The sequence below is a fragment of the Pteropus vampyrus genome, unplaced genomic scaffold (genome assembly GCF_000151845.1).
Source record: "Pteropus vampyrus isolate Shadow unplaced genomic scaffold, Pvam_2.0 Scaffold336, whole genome shotgun sequence".
Lineage (NCBI taxonomy): Eukaryota > Metazoa > Chordata > Mammalia > Chiroptera > Pteropodidae > Pteropus > Pteropus vampyrus.
The window spans coordinates 1,903,375-1,920,938 of NW_011889117.1; the positions used below are offsets into that span (position 1 = coordinate 1,903,375).

Here is a 17,564-nt window from a genome sequence, read left to right on the forward strand (position 1 = left end):
GAGCTGTTGATCTGCTTCAGAAACACCTGGAACTGAGCAGAGACCAGGCTTAGATGGGAGGTGGCAGGCTCCTGACTGGAGGCAGCCATGGCCTAGAGCAGGTGGTCACTGCAAGGGGCATTGATCTACCCCTGCCCAGTTGTCTTTGATAGGAAGACAGAGAGGCTCAGACAAGCTGACTGACATGCCCTTATCACCCACCAATAAGCAGCCTCAGTAAGAGCTCAATCCAGATCTTCTGATGCCACATCCACTATTTTCTCCACCGAAGGGTGCTGGACTCATTTTTACTTCAACTAGTCTAAGCTGGGTTTCTGTCACACACACCTTCTGAACCTAACACACCAGGTCCAGTTCCATCTCTCTGGGGCTCATATGGCACTCTCCACACAGCTTCAGAACTATTTTCACAGCCCACCTGTTCCCAACCTTCACACCTGCCACAACTATCACACTTTCATGCCCGGCACAGAGAGGTGCTAATGAATGTCTGCTTAAGACTGCCCAGACTACCCGGTAGCCTCTAATTTAAAACCAGCACCTGAGAAGTAGTGAGGACCAGGGCTCCAAAGATAACTTCTGGACAACATGGCAAACCCCATGGAGACCTGAGTTACTCTTACCTTTGCATCAGTATTGATGTACTTATTGAATCTCTTGAATGCGTCAACGTTGAACTTCATCAGCTCCCCCAGGAGGTCAAAGTAACTCTGGAGCACATCCCTTGACTTGCACTCACTGTCCACAATGCAGTACAGGATGTGCTGGGGGGTGGGAGAGGACAGGGTGAAGGTAGGAAGGTGGCTGCCACCCCGAGGCAGAGCTCTCCTAAGCTGCCTGCCACCTGCCTCCTACCAGGGCCTGGCATGTAGCCCAGACCACACGACGTCTGCTTTGAGCAAGCATCCAGGGGTATGGAATCTGCTTCCCTGTCTAGACTCTCATCTGAGGATGTTGGTGGCTCCAAGGACAAGGCCAGGCCCAACACTCACAGAAGGGGATGGGCTGGGGTATGTAGCCAGGACCTCTCTTGCTGGCCCAGGGCTCAGAGCTAAAGCCTGAAACCTGCTCTGCAGGCACCAAGATGGCCACAGCTCTCCATCTTGCAGGCAAGGGGCACTGTCTCCATGTAACACTGGCCACTGCCCAAGCACCGAGGCCACTCAAGTAAATGAAGCACAAGGTTTAAGGGTACGGGACACATTTTGACCCCATGGTTTGTGTTTATGTTTATGAATGAAAACATTTACAGTAGAATCAATGAATTTTTATCAAGAACATAAAAGCCAATTTAACTCAATAAAGTTTTCTACAACAGTTAAATTGTTTCCATTCCGCATTTTCCTGAAGTTACACAGATTTGGATCAATTATTTTCCAAATGGATTTTACGATTCGTGAGTCAGTTTCTTGTTCACATATATATAAATACATATATATTTTCAACCAATTATAGCTTTGGCCATTTTGTTCCCCCCCCACCTTTTAATAAATTTTGCTTTTCCTGAAGGCCACTTTTCAATAAAGGGAAATATCGTTTTAGTCAGCAGCAAAATCTCCTTAGGGTCAAAAGGCCTTGCTGGGTAATTCTAATGTTCTTGTGCTCCTCCATGGCCACCCCCCAGATCCCTTAATTACCCGCTAAGTGCCCATGGGGAACCCACAGTTGGCAACTCAGGGCTAAGAGTAGGGTAATCTGCACTGGCATTTTAAAATAGAGATTTGGTTGAGGAGATTCGGCTGCTCCTGCCCAACTGTCTAGGACTCAGGACAGGAAAGCAGTGCACAGCGCTGCAGGGAGAATGGGAGACCCAACACCCTGGCTCCTCCAGGCTATTACCTCCAGAAGGCCTCGCTTCAGCAGGAACATCTGGTCTGCATAGGAGGTGGTCCCTCGGAGGAAACTCTCCACAGCCCGGGCTTGCCAAAACCTGCGACCCAAATGTTGACCCCTGGCCCAGGTGGCTAAGACTGCCCTCTTCTGGCCCATGTTCCATGCCCCAAGGGACTGGGAGATGTTTGCTGCCTTTTCATTCACTCAACAGACATTTATAGAACATTGTTGAGGCATCAGGCCTCAAGTAGGCACTGGTGACACAGCAAGAGTCCCCAACCTCATGGAGCTGACAGTATAGTGAGGAACAGTCCTCTATCTGGTTTTGTCTAGGAGAGGGCTGGCCCCAGTGAGTAACATGTGAAAATGTATTCTAAACTTTGTTCTTTCAGGACAGGAGGACATAGAAGACGGGCCAGGAATGAATGAGGGAACCTGACAGATGTGTGTGGACAGGCCACTGAGCTCACATCTGATGGGCTGTCCCCTGTGCCTGGAGAAGAGGTGGCTGAAGCTGACTGAGCAGCCCCAGAGGGCAGAGCTGAGATCCATGAGGGGAGTCTAGACAAGGCAGGCTGAACTGAGGGGGGCCACATTTGGGCATGGAACCTACTGACAGCTCACACCCAGCCATGATAGGATGCCTCCCTCACTGGCTACTCCTGTCCACAGCCTTTAGGGGTCATCTTAGATGAGTGTAAGGAACTTTGAGAAGCCCTTCCTGTCCATGTTTACCCACCCGGCCCCCAGCTGGGGAAAGAGCATTTCTGTGCTCCCACAGCTCTTGGGACAGGTCCTGGCTCCATGCCTTTCCACACTGCATTAAAATAGGTTTCTTTTCAGGTTTGTTTCCCACAACCCGAGGAATTCCATGGGGGCAAAGACTGTAGCTCCTGTTTCTCTTCCACCTGTCCAATGCCAGCACAGAATAGGTGCTTGGTAAATGCTTGGTCAATTCTTGAAATACACTGCTGGCACGTAGCAGAGCTAATATATACGTGCCGAGCTGACACAGAGGAGATGGCAGTCAAACCCCCTCTCCCCCACAGTAATCAGATGTTAGGGCGGAAGCTGGAGACTAAAGAAGGTATTTTTAACCACTTGAGAAACACTTGGCTCCTGGGCCCCTCAGGAGTGGCAGGTGCCTGTCCACAGACCTACCTGAAAGATGACTCAGCTGGTTCCTTCTTCATGACCTGCAGCAGACGAGTTAATAAGCCCCTCTTCCCATCACACACCAAACTCCTGAAACAAAAGAGAGACACTGGTGGCAGATCTGAGAGGCTGAGAGGGGCCAAATTCCACTTAGTCAAGGACTGTTGTCTTGGGGCCCTTAGGCTGGGTCTCTGTTGGCTTGATGGGGGAGGGAAACATGGGGACACTTCCAGGCTTCTGGGATGCCCTCCTGCTCTACCTGGGTCCAGAATACCCCAGGACTCTTGCAGTCTTAGAACTGAATAGCCAAGTGCATTCACACCATATCTCAGGCCAGCTTTCCATTCTCAGACCCACTGGCAAGTGATCAGAGGCCAGAAACACATCGAGTCAGACAGGGCTCAGACCTGCTGGAAGGAGGGTTGCTTACACCTAAAGTGGGTTAGGAACAGGCATGACAGAGTCTACCAGATGGGGCAACATCTGTGCCAATGGGGTGAGGCAGGGAGTACCCTGGGGCCCTAGTTTAGCTCCAGCTGGCCTTGGACAAGTGCCCACGTTTCTGGACCTCAGCTTCCTGGTCTAGGAAGCAAAGGCAGCTGATGAGGAAATGACTCAGGACATGTCACTGGGGAGAGAGGGACAAGCAGGCAGGGGTTCTAGGCCCTCCAACTTTTTCTTCAAATAAAGCAGCTCTACTTTTATCCACTATAGACATTAGGGTGAGACTATGTACGATTTTATTTGAACAAGTTCTGCTGCCTTAAAAAGAAAAAAGAAAAAAAAAGCTGGGGAATTATGACTCTCGTTGATGGGTATAGTCATCCCTGCCTTGACCCCCGTGAGCCTGTGACTTCCTCGCCTAGTTTCAGAAGATGAGGGAAGCATAACCCAGCAAATGGGACTTTGGAGAGGGTAAGGGGGCCTGTTTGTACTGCTTGGCTCCAACTGCTACCATGCAAGAAAGGATATCAGCAGAAGTGAGAGACAAGGGGAGGGGGCAGAGCACATATGACCTTTGGCAGGTGACCTCTCCGAGCCCCAGTCCCCCTCTGAAAAGTGGAGGTGATGATGGCACTTCCCTCCCAGGGCTGCTCCAAAGAGATAATGCAGGTGATGTAAGGACAGTGCCTCACACATAGGTGCCCTTGGGACACTGTAGCTACACATGAGTGATAGAGGATAGGTAAACACACCCGGGGCACACAGGCAGCCAGGACAGGCTGTGGGCAAAGCTGCACCCTGTCCGTGCTCACCTGTCGGTGTTAAGGACAGCTTCCACCTCCGGGATGTTGGCCTTGAGAGATATGGCACTGAGTTCATTCAGTTCCTGGTTGTTGAGCAGCAGGTACTTGTTCCTGAAACAAATGGGTCGGAGGGGGCTAAGGACAGGAACAGGGATCATCCCCTGCCCATTTCCTGTGGAGGGGGAGAATCTGAGGCTCCCTCAAGTATGTCCCCCAACACCTCGTACCCGAGCCAGCATTCTAGGGTTCCTGCCAGCCTCTGTGAATAGCCAGACTGTCAGCTCCTGGTTCAGAGGGACAAACGGCAAAGGGATGTGTCAAGGGTACTAAGGGGCCAACGACTTGTGTACTCACTTCCCAGGGTGACTGTGAGGGCAAGAGAAAGCTCAGTGTGGTGCCTGGCATAAAGGAAGGGCTGGACAAATGACAGCTCTTTATTACAGTATCATGGAAGTGCAGCAACATGTGGTTAACACTGAGGTGACAATGGCTCCCATGGCTCCCAGGTCTTCCTCTTGAGCTGAGGTCAGTGATGGGACAGAGAGTGGAGAGAAGACGGCGCAACAACTTTACTTCTAAGAACAGCTTGTACTTACTCGTGGTGGTCGCTGAAACTCTGGAGAAGCCTCAAAAACTGTATCTTCAAGGTGATGTCCTAAAATATACAAGCACCCTGAATGTTAGACCATAGTCACAACGTTCCAAAAGAAAACAAACACTCTGGTGAGAGCCTGGGCATGTCGCTTAGCTTCTGAGCCTCGGTCCTCATATAAAATGAGGACTTTCCTTTAATCAAAAAATCTAGTGTTGACGTCCCCCTCTGACCAACAGTAGTTTAAGTTAATGTGGGCTCTTCCTGCTAAAAACTTCCCAACAGGCTAGACTAGAAAGTAACTGAAATTCTTTTAAATGGGAGGCTAAGTTCATAAGAAAGGAAGGAAAACCCATAGGAATCAGAAAAAGACAGACTGAGTTCAGAGCAGTGGGCACAAGCACTGATGGTTGGCAGCTCTGGACAGGATAAAGTAGAAATAAGACTTATTCAGGACAGGGCATGGGTTTTAATGTCCTTCAGGGGCCACAGAACTGTAGGCCTGTGTAAAGCCCTGGGGAGTGTATACATTCGTTGCAAGAAGGGTTAGAAAAACCCACCAGCCAGCCTAGAAAGCTGGCGAAGAAGCCCGTCTCTGCCAAGGTGCTGCTGGTAGTAGACAAGGGCCCCCAGGAGAAGGACCCTGGGCTCATACTCCCAGAGCAGTAGGGCCAAGACACGCAACATGAAAACCTGCCCTGGGACACTATGCCTCGCAAAGTACCTGGCTGACAAAAGCAAAGTGCTCTGTAGAAATACTTCCAGGACCCAGGATACATAGGTACTCGGAGGGAAAATAACCCCCTAAAGGTGATGTCTCCATAAACGTTACAGAACTCGAGGCAATACTCTACCCTGAGTTGAGTCTGAAGACTCAAACGTAAGTATTAGTACCCCATGAGCAATGAGAAAGAGACCACGATAAAGTATGTTACAAATAAAGAAAATGCAGAACAAAACATTAACATAATGAATAAAGACTAAGTAGTTTTTGACAAGGAGCAGGACAGAATGTCTAGAAATGCAGAATATATTCACTTGAAATTAAAACCTCAAATGGATGGGCTGAAAGGCAAATCTGACAAGGCCAAAATGAAAAATAGTAAATTGGAAGATAAGGCACTGAGGAAAATCCCCACAATGTAGCGCAGAGACCAGGGTGGACCCATGGCACTAGACCCTGACAGATGTGTGGCACTTTAAAGTCCCTGAGCACTTTCTCCCTGATGCTGGTGGCCGAGCCTTCTGCATGAGGCCAGCAGGTAAGGAACTATAATCTTTTTGCAAGAAACAGAGCTCAGAGATTCAGTGACTCGTTCAAGCTCTTCCAACAAGCTGATCAGCACAATAGGCCTCATGACTTCCAGTCTGTTGCTCTAACACACAGTGACAGAGAAGGTAGAGGTAAGCCCTTGACCCCTTAAAAAAAGAAAGCATCCTAAAGCCCCTTCTGGATGCAGACCATTGGTGTTGCATGGTTCTTGAAGGCAAAATTACCAGTAGATATAATTACAGTGTGATAGAGCACAGAAAACCTTACTGCTAGGTAACAGAGTGGGTGGGTCACCTGGAGGGAAGTGAGGCCCATCCCTGAGGCATACAAGGGGAAGCTGGCTGGAGGCCGTCAAGAGGGATGTCTGCATAGGTGGAGGGATGGGGTCACGTCTTTCCCCAAAGTAGCTTCCAGTTATGGGATGATACAGGCTATGACTTTCAGTTTCTGCTCTGCTCTCAAAGAATGCGATTTCAGAGTCAAGAGTAGGTCTTGAAACAACTATTCCTGGCAAATAAAGCCCATCTGTCCCAGAGGTACCTTGCTTACCGGGCTACAGTCACAGTTCTGGTTGTGACCATGGAGGACAAGGGCAGATGCTGAATGCTTCCTCCAAATCAGCTTGTCAAACAAATTATTAAGCCCAGGGATTAGCTTGAACTCTGCAATCATTCTGTGAACCTAGATTGGGTAGGAAGGAAAACACAGTAAAACAAACATGCTGCAAAGATCAAGCCTCATGCTGAGCACATACAATAACAACCTTCAGGACAAAGAAAGCCAACAGTCAGCACGGGGTGTTGAGGCTTACAGAAAACACCCACAACAGACCCTATTCCGCCCCCACGACACACAAATATACTTTTTAACTCTGTTCATAAATACTCACAATCCCAGGAGTCATACGGAACAGCAGGTCCTCTTTTAAGACCATGACTTTTGTATTTAGACATCCCTGGTTTTGACTCTTAGTTCCACCACTTACAAACTGTGTAACTCTAAGCAGGTTCCTTAACCTTTCTAATTTGTTTCTTTCCTCTGCATATCATTAAAGTAAAAATACTCCTCGTGCTTCAAAGTAGGATAAATTTCAATCGGAAGCAAGATAAAAATATAATAAAACGAAACTCTAAAGATCCTAGAAGAAGAATCTATGCAAAGGTTTTTTTCTTTTTAAATAATCAGAGAGAGAAAGACTTTCTAAAGAATTATACCAAATATAAAAGCTAAGAGAAGACTGTTGATTTCAACCACATAAATGTTTTAAAATTCTGCATGGCAAAACTCACAATAAGCAAAGTCACAAGTCAGATATGACAATAGGAGACCATATTAACGATTTTGTGTTACATGCCAGCAAAAAGCTAATTTCCAACCCTACAGAAAAAATGGGCAAAGGATATAGACAGGACATAGACAAGATACAGACAGGAAAATATAAAAGGTTCTTCTATATATGCAAAGTGCTCAGTCTCACCTGTAATATTAATTCTAGGTGTAGCTAATCCAGGTGCCAATTCTAAGGGACACCTCAAACTTAACTTGTTCAAACTGAACTCCTTATCTTCTTCCTTACGCAGTCTTAACAATCTTAGTAAATGGCAAATCCATCCTCCCACCTTCTTAGGCCAAAAAACCTTGGAAGGAGTTAAGGAAGTCATCTACAACTTCTCTCTTATGCCTACATCCAAACTATCAGCAAATCCTACCTGTAATACCTTCAAAACAGATCCAGAATGCAAGCACTTGTCACCACTCCCACCACCAACATGCAGGTCCTAGCTACTGCCAGCTCTTACACACATCAGACAGAGTGATGACTTCGCATTTCACTCAGAGTAAACACCAAAGTCCTTAAAATGGCCTATTAAAGCCCAATGCAATCTGGCCTCCTGTGACTCCTTATCTCTTCTCTCCTTGCTGCTTATTCTAATCCATCCCTCATTTCCTTACTGGTCCCCCAACCCACCAGGCATGCTCCCACCTCAGGGGCTTGCTCCCTCTACCTGGTAGTCTGCCTCAGGGGTTGGCCTGCCTGGCTCTCTCACTTTCTTCAGGACATTGTCATGCCAGATATCATCTTCTCAGTGAGTCTCTCCCCTGGCTACTCCTTTCAAAATTGTTCCCCACTTGTAAAATGGGGATAATCCCTCCAATCTCACAGAGCTGTTGTGATAGTCCAGTGTCTGACTCAAAAAGGTATGTAAGGGCTATTGAGCTCCCAGCCTCCCCTCTCCTTAACCTACCCCTCCCTCCCCTGTGCCTAGTATCGTCCTAGCTAGCAGGAGAGGATTACTTCTCTATCTTGAAGAAGAGTGCTGCGTACTTTCAGAGCCCGCTTTCTCCTTTTTAAGGTTATGGGCCCTTGCTTCTCCTTCCTGGAACTGCTTCGAGGCTCAGGGAACCCTGGAATATCTGGAGACCTCCTATAGCTGCCTAGTCTTCATAACCTGACATTGCTCTGAGCTCTGGCCCTCCGCCTTGAGTCCCCATCACACTGGCAACTCCTCCAGTGCGTCACAGGACAGTCATCTCACCAGTCCCTGACCCTTTATTCTCCACAGTAACAAGGTCAGAGAACATGGCTAAGCTACCCACTCCTGCGTTGGCACCAATGCTTTTGCCTAGAAATGCTGCCCACAGAAAAGTACAGTGGAAAGACTGTGAGCTCTGGAATCAGACTGGTTTCCTTATGTGCAAAACAGAAAAGGAAAACCACCCTGAGGCTTTGCTGGGCTAGACAGCCATTCTAAGAGGCGGCCTAGTGGTGTACTCAGCACACCACAAGCATCCAGAAAGCATCTGCTCCTGAACAAACCTGTTCTGAGATGTGGGGGAGAGGCCCACCTGGTTTCGCTGACGGCCCATCAGCAGGACACAGAGGACATAGAGCACTTCCAGTTTGTACATGATCTCGTGCATAATCTTCATTGACTGAGGCAGTTGGGTCCTAGTTGAAGTGTGAGGCAGGCCATTCTCCTCGGAAGCCCCTGGAGGAGGGAACACAATGGAGGCTGGGATAGCCACCAGGAGAGAGCACTGAGTCACAGATTATGAGGAAACATGTTTCTGTCCTTCAAACCTGTTCTAAACAGACCTGAGGTAAAAGAGCCGTTAGACTGGGCCCTGAGCCCATGAAAGAGACTTTGAAAGCCACAAAACTCCCTCTAGGCTCCAGGGGCCAGGCAAGCTGAGAAACTAAGAAAAATTGACTGCAGTTCTATCTCATCAACTTTAACATACACTAAAAATATTCTGACACAGCCAGTGCAGTAACATGATCCATTCTTTCCCCTCATGTTCCTCTCTCCTGCCACCAGTGCCCCCAAAGTGGCCAGATACAAATGTCTAGTAGCAAATTCTGTCAAACTCTTCAGGTCACAGATGACTCAGCATACTTGGTCTTTCTGCCTAGCTTCCACGAGGGGGCACTACTCAAAGACTGGGAGGAATCCTTTTTGGAAGATTCCACCCCCCCAGTTTTTCGAAGAACTATCTATCTAAAGTTTTCCAAGGTTCAACTTGATAAGGCAGATTGGGCATCACAACTGCTACTAGTGATACGGATGAACATATTCTCTACTAGAAGATTTTCATTTTACCCAATTTCATTATTAGTAACTAGTAGCAGCTAAGTAATATTTATGGGAAACTTGTTATGTATCAGGCATTGTGTTTTGGGCTGTAGATAAACCACCTCATTTATTCTATTACCCAGTTAACAAAAAGTCTCCATGGGTGATGCAGGCCACAGAGGAGCATAGTCTTGGGAAGGTAGTAAAGCAAAGTGATGAAGACTGAGGGCTCTGGAATTACAACTTGCTGGCTGTGTGACAATGGGCAAGTCACCTCCTCCCTAGGCTTTAGACTGTTCTATAACCTGGGAATGAAAGCAGTGCCACGGTGAATGGCCAGGGTTACTGTGAGGAGCGAATGAGAACATAAGAAAAGCTCGGCACCTGATTCCTGGAAAGCCTCACTTGGAGGTCCCTGTTATTTTAAAAGGTCACTGGCTGGAGTCAAGAATTCTTAGAAGTTACTTCTCCTCAGTTTTCCTCATTTTTAAGATGAAAGGACAAGGTCAAGCTCCTACTGGAATTGCTGCCCTAGAGGCTGTTTACAAAGGCCAGAAAAACTCATGGTACAGAACAGTGGTTATCAGATATATTTAAATAAAGTGCATGCAGAAGTTATGGTGATTTCTGCACGCTGATATGACGTTAAAAACCTAACTTACTCAGCCCTACAGACTGGAACTATTTTTTCCAGCTATATTATGTCATTAATATAAAATCACGACTCTGGAAGAAGACCACCTGCTGAATGAAGGATGACTGTGAAGCAGTGGTAGAGTTGTTAGGAGCACTGACTCTGGGGCCAGATTTCTGGATCTGAATCTGAGCTCTACCATTCAATCGCTGAGTGGCAATAGTACTCATCTCTTACCAATGCTGCAAAAGTTAAAGGACTTAATATATTGGAAGTGCTTCAAGCAATGCCTGGCACATGTAAGCAACATGTTATGTTAAATAGAAGTAAAAAACTAACACTGAGGTTTTCTGCTAGTGCTTGCTTGCTATTCTTTTTTTTTCTTTTTAATCTGCAAGCTCTTAATGGCAACTAAAGTGGCGATGGGCAAAGACTTAAGAAAAATTTACTGGAGAAACTTAATTGAGAAAATTCTATCTATTCACATATATTTTCCTTCAGGTTGGGAGAAAAACCATAATTACTCAATTTCAATGTTGGGACTTCTTGGTGCTGATTCCAGAACAGTTTTAAGAGTCAACGGAATTGTGGAGAGACTCTGAAGAGCTAGCATGTAGAATCCTGCCTCTGCTGTACACTTGTGGTCTTGAAAGGCTTAGTGTCCTCATTACCTAGAACGAGGGGACTTGGGGGTGGGCAGGATGGCAGGAGAGTATGTTTCTGGAAGGAGTAGGTACAGCATGTGACACACCAGCCCTCTTCAGTAATAAACGTCTGTGGAGAAAGACAGACCTGGGCAGCTTGGACTCCTCCCTGAGTTACTGCCAACCTCTGGCGTCTGGTGTGCACAGGTCTGGCAAGAAACGCTCCAGGATAGATATTTTCAAGAAACATAGTCCCTAAAGCAATGACCAGAGTTTAGCAGCAAAGTTAATTCCCAAGGATGAGGATGGGAAAACTAATTTAAGAGGCCTGTACTTCCCTACAAATGTCTTCAGCTCCACCACACTGATTAAAGTGGCTACCATCCTTCCTACGTCTGCAGCACACTCTGGGGACATTCTCTCTTTTAAAACACAGGTTTACCTTATATCTCACATACATACAATTCACCCACTGAAAGTGTACAATTCAGTGGTTTTTAGTATTTCCAGAGTTGTGGCGCCATCAACAAAATTTTAGAGCATTTTCATCACCCCAAAAAAGAAATCCTGTACTCATTAGTAGCTCCTCCCCATTTCTTACCAAACTGCTCAGCCCTAGGCATCTACTAAACTACTTTCCGCCTCCATGGATTTGCCTATTCAGGACATTTTGTATAAATAGAATCATACAATATGTCCTCTTTTGTAGGCTTCTTTCTCTTAGCACAAAGTTTCCAAGGTTTATTTAGGTTATACCGTGTATCAGTATTTCATTTTTTAAACTGTTGGATATTCGATTGTATATAATACATTCTGTTGTCCATTCAGCAGTTGATGGACACTTGGTTAGTTTCTATATTTTGGCTATTATAAATCTGTTGCTAGGAACATGCATGTATAAGTTTTTGTTTAACACATTTTCATTCTCTTGGGTATATACCCAGGAACGGAATTCCTGTGTCATATGATAACTCCGTTTAACCTTTTGAGGAACTGCCAGATGGTTTTCCAAAGCAGGAAACGAGGGTTCTAATTTCTCCTTGTCCTTGCCAACACTTGTTATTATGTCTTTTTGATGATAAACATCCTAGTGGGTGTGAATTAGTATCTCACTGTGGTTTGAATCACATTTCTCTGACGGCTAAAGATGTTAAGTATCTTTTCCTGTACTTACTGGCTATTTGTATGTCTTCTTTGGAGAAACACTTACTTGAATCCTTTGCTCATATTATGAAATGGGTTATCTTTTTATTACTGAGCAGCAGGAGTTATATATTATAGATTAAAGTCACTCATTAGATAGATGGTTTACAAAAATGTTCTCTTCCACACCACCCCCCAATTTTCTTCTATTCTGTGTTTTCACTTTCTTGATGGTTTTTTGAAGCACAAAAGTTTTTTGTTTTAATGAAGTTCAAGATATCTGTTTTTAATTCGGTTGCTTGTGCTTTAGGTGCCCTCTAAGAAACCACTGCCAAATCCAAGGTCATGAAGTTTTATCCCTATGTTTTCTTCTAAGGGTTTAGCTCTTACATTTAAGTCTTTGATCCTTTCAATTTTTGTATATGTGAAGTAGGAGGTTCCAACTTCATTCTTTTACATGTGAATATCTAACGGTCCCTGCACCAGTTGTAGAAAAGACTATTGTTGCCCCCCAACTGAACGGTCTTAGAACTCCTGCTAAAAATCAATTGGTTGTATTAAGTGAGGGTATATTTCTGAAGTCTCAATTCTTTTTCATTACATGTCTCTCTTCATGTCAGTAGCACACTGTTGATTACTGCTGAAGTGTGTCTTCTGACTGTTCTTTTTCAAGATTGTTTTGACTATTCTTGGACCCTTGTGTTTTCATGTGAATTTTGGGACCAGCTAGTCCATTTTTGCCAAGAAGACAGCTGGGATTCTGACAGAGATTGTGCTGAATCTGTAGATCAAGATGGGGAGTATTGCTATCTTAAAAATACAGTCTTTTGATAATGAACATGAGATGTCTTTACATTTACTTAGGTCTTCTTTAATGTTGTTCAATAATAATGTTTTATAATTTTCAGAGTATATGTTTTGCATTTATTAAATGTATCCCTAAGTATTTTATCCTTTTTGATGTTCTTATAAATAAAATTGTTTTCATTTCATTTTTGGTTTGTTCATTGCTATTGTATAGAAATACAATTGATTTTTGTATATTGAGCTTATATACTAAACTCTGTTAAACTCATCTATTAGTTTAGCAATATTTTTAAGGAATTCCTTAGGTTTTCCTATATACAAGATCATATCATCTGTAAATACTTTTATTTTTTACTAATCTAGATGACTTTTAATTATTTTTCTTGCCTAACTGCCAAACAGAACCTCCAGTACAATGTTGTGGCAAGAGCAGATATCTTTTTCTTGTTCCTGACCTCAGTGGGGGGAAGGCTTTCAGTCTTTGGCCATTAAGTATAATGTTAGCTGTGGGTTTTTTGTAGATATATTTTAATAGCTTCAGAAAGTTCCCTTCTATTCCTAGTTTGAGGCTTTTTTTTCTTTTCTTTTTTTTTTATCATGAAGGGGTATTGCATTTTGTCAAATGCTTTTTCTGCATCTACTGATGTCTTGGTATCAGGGTAATAATGGCTTCACAAAATGAGGTGAGAAGTGTTTTCTCCTCTTCTATTTCATTGAAGAATCTGACATATTGGTGTTAATTCTTCTTTAAACAGTTGGAGGAATTCACCTGTGAAGCCATGTGAGCCAGGGCTTATCTTTGGGAATAGTTTTTTCATTACTAATTCAATTTCTTTATTTGACACAGGTCTATTCGCATTTTCTATTTCTTCTTGAATCAGTTGTAATAGTTTGTGTCTGTCCTATAATTTTTCCATTTCGCCCAGGTTAACTACTTTGTTGGCATATAGTTTATAGTATTCTCTTAGAGTCATTTTTATCTTTGCAAGGTTAGTTGTAATATATGCTCTTTCATTCCTAATTTTAGTGATCTGAATTTTTTTTTTTTTCTTGGTCAGTGTAGGTAAAGTTTGTCAATTCTGCTGATCTTTCCAAAGAATCGATTTTGGTTAGGCAGATTTTCTCTATTCTCTAGTTCATTAATTTCCATTCCAATTCTGTTATTTCTTTCCATCTGCTTGCTTTGGGAATACAATTTGTTCTTTTCCCAATGACTTAAGGTAGAAGGTTAGATGATTAATTTGAAATCTTTTTTAATGAAGGCATTTACAGCTATAAATTTCTCTCTATGCATACTTTAGCTGTATGCTATAAATTTGGTATGCTACCTTCATTTTCATTCGTCTCAAATTATCTTCTAATTCCCTTTGTGATTCTGTCTTTGACCAGTTATTTAAAAGTATATTGCTTAATTTCCACATATTTGTGAATTTCGGAAAAAAAAACTGCTTTCTGCTATTAATTTTTAATACCACTGCATGTGATTGATGTACATACTCTGTACAATTTTAATCCTTTTAACTTTATTGAGGCTTTTTTATGGCCTATATATGGTCTATCTTAGAGACTATTCTATGTGCACTTGAGAAGAATTTGTGTTCTGCAGTTATTGGGTAGATGGTTCTATATATAAGTCTAGTTGACTTACAGTGTTGTTCAAATCTATTTCTTTGATCTTCTGCATAGCTGTTCTATCCATTATTGAAAATGGGATATTAAAGTCTCCAACTATTATTACTGAATTATCTATTTTGCTCTTCAAATCTGTTTTTGCTTTTGTTGTTGTTAGATGAATATATGTTTAGAACTTACATCTTCTTAATCGATTCACTCTTTTACTATTATAAAAAGTCCCTTCTATCTCTGATAATATTTTGTTTGTTTTAAAGTCTCTTTTAGTACAACAACCCAAACTTTCTTATGGTTGCTCTTTGCACGACATATCTTTTTCTATCCTTCACTTTCAACCTAATTCTATCTTTGAATAGAAAGTATGCCTCTTGTAGGCTCTAACTGGATCTTTAAAAAAAAAAAATCCAATATGACAATCCGTCTGTTGAATGAATTGTTTAATCCATTCACATTTAATGTTATTATTGACGAAGTTGGATTTACTTCTGCCCTTTTACTGTTTTCTATATATCTCGTGTTTTTTATTCCTTTATTTGTACTTTAATGTTTTTGCAGTAAGCAGTATGTGGGCTCTCTCACAGGCCACTTCTGTTGCCTACTTTCTCTTGTGTATGGGTCATACTTTCCTGTGTCTTTGCATGCCTCATAATTTTTGTTAGAAATAAGACGTTTTAGATAAAGGGATTGCTGTTGTTTTCTTGTTTATTTGTTTAGTGACTTGGCTAGCCTATTTCAGTAAATTCTATTTCTCCAAGAACTAGCGAGGCCTTGGTGCTGCACCTCTGAGAGACCAAACTTGGGCATGTGCAGTCTCCCCAGGTGAAAGTGTTTTTGCAGGACTCTCTTTGGCTCTTTTCTGATCCTTCTGTTAAGCTTTCTGCCTCATCTGGTATGAAACTCAGCTGTCGGGATCTCTTAATTGATGGCTGAATGCTCTAAGGTTTTTGACAATGCCTTGAGGCATACATTGCTCCAAAGTCTGATTCAATTAAATACAAGCAGGTATTTTTTGAGACTAAGGTTTTGAGCTCAGAAGAACTCTCTTCTTAGCTATCTCTTTAGCTGTCTGTTTCTCACTGGCGAGGTAACAGGCATACAGTTTGGCTTTTTTGTTCTCAATTAACAAGAGCTAACAGCCTCCTATTATTTGCTTACAAGGAATATCTACATTGTTTTTGAGAATGCCCTTAGGCTCAAACTTTCCCACATTCTATTCTTACCTATTACCTCTCCCTCTGGCCAAATATTACCTGCTACTACTCTGAGTGGAGCTGGTAGCTTCTAGTCTTCTCAGTTTGCTTCTCCCTGTGTGGAACTCTATCCTAGTGAGCTGATCAAGGGTAACAAAGACCACAGAATTCTTGATCTGTTGGGCCTGGGGTAGAGTTTCCATACTATGAGTGTAGAATGGAGGTGGGTAGAGGAAAGAAGCCTCTAGCATTACGCTAGAACTGTCAGACAGAGAAATACATATACTGTGTAAGTTCATTTATATGTAGGACCTAAGAAACCCAAACTTGGAGAACAGAGAGTGGAGTAGTGGTTACTAGCGGTTAGGGAAATGGGGAGATACTGGTGAAATGGTACAATCTTCCAGTTATAAGATTAACAAGTTCTGGGGATCCAATGTATAGTACAGTGATTATAGCTAATGATACTGTATCATATACTTAATACATGTTAAGAGAGTAAATCTTAAATCATCTCACTACAAAAAAAGTGGTAATTATGTGATGGGATAGAAGTATTTATTAGCTAATGCTGTAGTGGTAATCATTTTGCAATATATAAATCTATCAAATCAACACATTGTCCATGTTAAACCTAAAATGTTGTATGTTATTATATGTCAAAAAATTTGAGGGGTGGGGGGAGGAAGAAAGGAGCCCCTGAACTCATGGCCATACTCAGTCAAGAATTTAGCCTCTTCTTAGAGTTGGATGGGATTATAAAGCTGGCAGCCTGTCCCTCCCAGTGAGATATCAAATTCCTTTTTTAGGAGCTGAGGTAGCCCTGTCTTTTTGGCCACACTTGCCCAAAGTGGAACTTCCATGAATTATAACTGTTCTGAGTTTTAGTAGACTTTCTTGAAAAAACGTTTCACTTACTGTATACTCATAGAACAATTTCCACAGACTTTACATGGATGGTTTTTATTGTTGTTTTTTATAGGTTTTGTCTGTAGTTCCACTGGAGAAGCAGGCACACTTCCATCTCAGAAACAGAACTCCTCCCTTCGCTTTCATCTGCATGCTTACAGAGAGAATTCCTGGGTTTGCACAACTTGACCCCATTCTGCTAGCCAGAGCCAAATGCTTCAGGGTTGAGCAACTGACCCAAGATGAGCCCTATTCCTTCACCAGGTAGCTGGAGCTAAGCCTAGGCCCCTATACATTTACTAGGCAACATACTTCTTCAGAAAAAAGACTAAAGAAAGAAGAGATACAGCAAGAACTCTCTGAGTTCCTAAGAATGCTGTGGTTATTGGCTTCAGAAAGGCTTTTAGGTTCTTCAACAAAGCCTTTCTCTCTCTGCAATCAAGTCCGCTTTGAGAGAGTCCAAAGAGGTTTCTATCACTAGCTATCAAAAGAATCTTAACAATTATGATTTAGGACTGCCCTGAGGAAAATTCTACTTTGAGAAAATTTCAATTTATCCTCCTTGGAAAAGAGGTCAAGAATGGCTCAAGGAACCCACGAGAAAGCTCCCCACCTCTCAGGAGACCCACCCCAACTACCTTGACTGTGCTCCGATTCTTCATTAGCCACTCGCATCAGGGCATCTAGCACCAAAGCATTGTCTAGCCACGTGTACCACTCCTCCAATTCTTGAAGGAAGCTGGCTGTGCCCGTTGACTCTGACACCTTTCGAGTTGCTAGCTTGCAAAGTCGCTCAACAAAGCCAGGGATGCTGAGAAGGGCCGCTGCAGAAAAGAGAACAAAAGAAGAAATTTCAAAACAGACAGCATCTCTAGAGCCCTCAACAAACAACCTGCTCTTTACCTGCATGACAGGAATGATTTTTAACCT

At 43.3% G+C, this 17,564-nt stretch overlaps 1 protein-coding gene across 1 annotated transcript in view; it reads right to left on the minus strand.

Moving 5' to 3' along the window:
- TRPC4AP (transient receptor potential cation channel subfamily C member 4 associated protein) overlaps positions 1-17,564 on the minus strand; it is a 60,460-nt gene that overhangs the window by 4,087 nt on the left and 38,809 nt on the right. Inside the window, exons 8-16 of the mRNA XM_011378371.2 lie at positions 17,273-17,458; positions 8,948-9,114; positions 6,650-6,781; positions 4,832-4,890; positions 4,245-4,346; positions 2,995-3,078; positions 1,840-1,930; positions 624-764; positions 1-32 (exon numbers count right to left, since the gene is read on the minus strand). Coding sequence (XP_011376673.1) covers positions 1-32; positions 624-764; positions 1,840-1,930; positions 2,995-3,078; positions 4,245-4,346; positions 4,832-4,890; positions 6,650-6,781; positions 8,948-9,114; positions 17,273-17,458 — 994 coding nt within the window. The remainder of the gene's footprint in view (positions 33-623; positions 765-1,839; positions 1,931-2,994; positions 3,079-4,244; positions 4,347-4,831; positions 4,891-6,649; positions 6,782-8,947; positions 9,115-17,272; positions 17,459-17,564) is intronic.